Below are 4703 nucleotides of genomic sequence, written 5' to 3'. Positions count from 1 at the left end.
CGTGTCTATGGAGCGGCAATGGATGTAACACTTCAATCTTTATACCATGTACCTTTAACTTTAATGTATATAAATTTAAATAGTGATATGCACACACGTACACACACATAGTATCACACATTCCTGTTGGTATTTTGATAGTTATTATTCTGATTTTTAGGTTTGTTTGGGGGCATATGTGACATTTTGTTTCAGTACTGTGTCTTTTTGTCCAAAAACACATTCTGCCTCTACTTTAGTTCAGATTTTATGTAACCTTCAAGTAGATTTTATGGATGTTAGCTTAAAAGTCTTACCTGTTCTGGCTTTCTCTGAATATTTTATTGAATATATTGCTAACTATGATTGAAATTAAGTATATTTTCTAGTTATTCATTGCCTGTGTATAAAGGTTTTTTATATTTTAGCCATTGAACTATGTGGAAAGCTATTAGTTCTCATAGTTTGCTGGTAATGAAGTGGACTATGATTCTGTGATATTCTATAATGGCATTGTCCGATTGAAATTTAAGTCACATGTGTAATCTCCAGTAATCATTCCTGTACTGGCATCTGTGTATCCCTATGTAGGTGTTCCCTATGGGGGTATGCAATTTGCTGGTACCATATTAGAAAAAAAACAAGTAAAAATAATTTTGGTGATAAATTTTAACCTCATATGTCAAAATACTATCATTTCAACATGTAAACAATGAAATATTAGTAAAATACTTTAAAGTCTCTTTGGTATTGTTTTTAGTATTCATTGTGTATTTTGTATTTATATCACAATGCCATTTAGACTGTAATTCCAATGCTCATTAACTACAGGTGGATATTGACTGCTATATTTGACATGACTGTATTTGCCTAAAAATAATGAATGTTTTTCCTAACTTTTTAATTATTTCTCAATATTTTTACTGGAAGAACCAGTAGTTTGGTGCTGGTATTGATGATATTAGTGTGAATACTTAATAGTGGTTATAGTGTTTGGCTACTGTAGATTGGTATAAAAGTTGTATGTGGAATTTTCTAATTGTGCATTTATTTTAATTTATAAGAAAAATTTGGAAAAATATATAAATTTAAATAGTGATATCTCTTGAGAAGCAGAAGTAAGATTATAGGACTAGGAGCTGAGAGTCTTTAAAATATTTTATATTGCTTAGACAATTAAAAAAATTTAAATAATGACATAATTTTCATCTTATCAAAAACGAAGCAGAAGGTTATTTTCAAATTTTAAACACAAAATACTCTATATAGAGTATTGTATGGTAGGTAATCAGCTTCCTGGCAGCAGCAGTGCTAATTGTGTGCTCTCTTCCCAAGCTGGGCTGTGGACGGTCTTCACACTGGGCAGTGTGGGCAGCAAGGCAGCTGCCTCCACAGAGCTTCCCTCTCCTCTCGCCAACCAGAGCCTCCTGCTTCTGCTGGTGCTGGCTAACCTGACAGACGCTCCAGATGCACCAAATCCCTACAGACAGGCCGTTATGTCCTTTAAGAACACACAAGGTTTGTGATGCTCCCCTCCTTCTAATGAAGAGAGCACTCTTCACTTTAAATTATAAATTATCTTTAATTTTTAGAGATTTGTCAATTTGTTGTTTTCATATTTGTTACAAATGAAAAAAAAAAAAAAAAGAAAAGAATCAGATTTTCCTGTCAACAGCCTCAGCAAGATAAAGTAAATCTTAGAAAAGTGGTATGGCTTTTAGTATCCATTTAGATTTACGTTTTTTGTGAGATAATCAAACATTGGAGACCAAAAGATATAGTACAGTGATTGATTCAAACTATTCGCTTTAAAGTGAAACTCATCTGCATTCATTTCCCAGATTTATTCTTTAAACACCAGTGTCATCTGTAATGTAGGGATTGCAATCTGTATGTCACACAGTTCTTATAATACATGAATAAACTTTTGCTATAGTACACGCTCACCAAATCCTTTCTGTTACTGTAAGAAGCAATGTAACACAGAGGCTGCTCCGGGTTTTACTCAGGACTGATTAGGGAAAAAATTACTTAATCTTTCTAAATCTCTACTTAATTCTTTGTAACACTGGTCAGAATGACATGGTTGTTGCACAGATTAAAGAATAGTAGGTGGAAGGCATTTATCTAATACTGCAGAAATGTTATAGATACACACACCACACACATTCATTAGTGCAGCCAAGTGTAATGCAGGTGGTGGTTGTGCCGCTTTGCTTCCATTGTGAAGAAGCGTAGTGTCCAGAGTCTTCCTCAGTGAGTCTCATGTAGATTCTCTAATATTTACACACTCATAGTGTGTATCAACACTTCTTTTTGACATCCCTTGCAAAACTATGAAGTCAGCCTCACAAAGAAATTTTTGTTAGTGTCACAATGTTATGATTGAAAAAAATAACCACCATTTCAAATGTAGAAGGAAAAGTTAAGGTGTTGTGTAGCTAATTTGCAGGTATTTGTAGATGCATTTCTCCTAGAAACCCGAAGCAAGGGAGGACAGTCTTAGAAGCACAGGGCTGCCAGGGTTCATTTGTGTTGGGACAAAGCTCTTTTCCATGAGGACAGCTTTTAGAAATGGAAAGGCAGATTAGTGTGGTCTTTATTTTTGTTTGTTGATGTTGGATCTTTTGTTTTAAATCATTTTTAAAAATTGTGCTTATTTTTCAGAACACATGAAAATATTTGCTTTGTATTCTCATATTCTATGTTTTATCTGATGATATTATGACTTTCTCTGAGTCATTTGAACTTGTGTATATCTGTTTTTTTTTTTTAACTTCAGTTTTTTTGCTTTGATTTCTAAGCAAATAGTATTAACTGTAGAAAAGGGGCTATGCTAGTTTTAGAATACCAAGGATTTTCCCAGTATTGGTTCTTGTTTATGCTTGTCATCATTCTAGTAGTTATCCTTTTGTTTAAAAAAAAAAAAGTTTTTTAGAAGTTGTACAGGGCCGAGGAGATAGCTCAGTGGCATAAGTGCCTGCCTGGCAAGCCTAAGGTCCTGAGTTTGATCTCTGGTACCAAAAAAAAAAAAAAAAAAGAAGTTGTAAATAATTAGCTTTTAAGTTTTCTTTTAAACAATAAACTTAAAGAAATTTTCTGGCAGTTGCCTTAGGTTTAGTATGTTTCGTCCATTATGGGACCTAATATTGAACATATATACTGATTGTGGTATTATTTTAAAAATAGCTGAATTATTTGTTGTTTTAGCTATTTTCTGTAGAAAATTTTATTTATTTTGAAAATTTTATTTATTTGAAGTAAGTGAATTTAGCTTCAAGGCAAGTTTTTGTTTTGTTTTTTTGAGACAGAGTTTTGCTATGTAATCCATACTGGTCTGAAACCCGACGTCATCCTGCCTCAGCTTCCTCATTATAGGGACTGAAGCCATGTACCACTTTGCCCAGCAAGGTTTTTAAAAATCTTATCTTAGAATACGATTTCTTGGTTTATATAAAAACTATATTCATATATATATATATATATATATATGAATTCCTTATATAGGACTAGTCATGTTTGTTCTGGGAAAAAGGTCTCAGTGCCTGATTAAAATTACATCTTTTTTTTTTTTTTTTTTTGGCGAAACCAGGGATTGAACTCAGACCCTTGCGCTTACCAGGGAAGCACTTATTCTACCGAGCCATCTCCCCAGCCCCTAAAATTACATCTTTTAGAGGGCTTATGAACCATAGTTGTATTTAGATGCATACTTTTGGCTTTATATGAGAAAACAGTAACAGATTGTGGGACTTAGTTTTTAGTTCTTAAGTTTAAACTACAAATTTAAAATTTCACTCAGAAATGTAAGGATTTTATGTAAAATTAATGGTAATTGGGATAGAACCATTACTCTTATAGGACTTATTATTTATATAAAAACAGTCTAGAAAATAGTCATTTTTTTTTTTTTCACTTCATGCATGTCTTCTGTCTTCTAGATAGCAGTTCCTTTCCCTCATCAGTTCCACACGCCTTCCAGATTAACTTCAACAGCTTATACACAGCCCTGTGTGAACAGCAGACGTCTGACCAGGCAACACTTCTGTTGTACACACTGCTTCATCAGAACAGTAATGTCAGAACATACATGCTGGCTCGCACGGATATGGAGAATCTTGTAAGCATCGTGTTGAACATGGCATGCTTTGTGTACTTTGTAGAACTTTTCTTGCCCTGTATTTTAGGGAAGGGTCTACAGGGTGTTCAGGGTCTCACTACTTGATTGGACTTGTAATGATTCTCCTGTTTACAGCCTTCCAACTGCTGGGATTACAGGTGCGCACCACCTCGCCCAGTCTCAGTTTACATCTCAGTGGGCCCCGGGGACAGAGCCGGCATGGCAGGTCCAGGGATTGAACCCTGGGCCCCTGCATCTACTTGCATGTGCTTTAATCTGCTTACAGGTGCTTTAATCTGGGCAGCCCCTTAAATTTTTTTTTTTTTTTTTTTTTTTTGCGGTACTTGGGATTGAACTCACGACCTTGCCAGGCAGGTCTCCCAGCTCCACTTTGCAGAACTTTGAAGAATAATTTCTCTGTATTTTAAAGAGAAAAAATAAAAATGATGTAGAATTTCAAATCAAGGAAATTAACAAATTAACAATATTAAAGTATTGTTATCTTCAGAGTAGTTGCTCAGTTAACAAGATATAGGCATTCAAGATTGATCAAGCAATTTAAGCACCAACAGGTTCATTAAAGTCAACTAAAATAAATTATTAT

At 34.3% G+C, this 4703-nt stretch overlaps 1 protein-coding gene across 3 annotated transcripts in view; it reads left to right on the top strand.

Moving 5' to 3' along the window:
• Dym (dymeclin) overlaps positions 1–4703 on the top strand; it is a 543161-nt gene that overhangs the window by 237365 nt on the left and 301093 nt on the right. For all 3 annotated transcript variants that reach the window (XM_004623641.3, XM_023714738.1, XM_023714739.1), the window contains exons 9-10: positions 1315–1497; positions 3921–4099. In XM_004623641.3, the coding sequence (XP_004623698.1) occupies positions 1315–1497; positions 3921–4099 (362 nt within the window). The remainder of the gene's footprint in view (positions 1–1314; positions 1498–3920; positions 4100–4703) is intronic.

The sequence above is a fragment of the Octodon degus genome, unplaced genomic scaffold, assembly GCF_000260255.1.
Source record: "Octodon degus isolate 3935 unplaced genomic scaffold, OctDeg1.0 scaffold00003, whole genome shotgun sequence".
Lineage (NCBI taxonomy): Eukaryota > Metazoa > Chordata > Mammalia > Rodentia > Octodontidae > Octodon > Octodon degus.
Note: the sequence above shows the minus strand (reverse complement) of the source record. Positions and strands in the feature narration are given on the sequence as shown.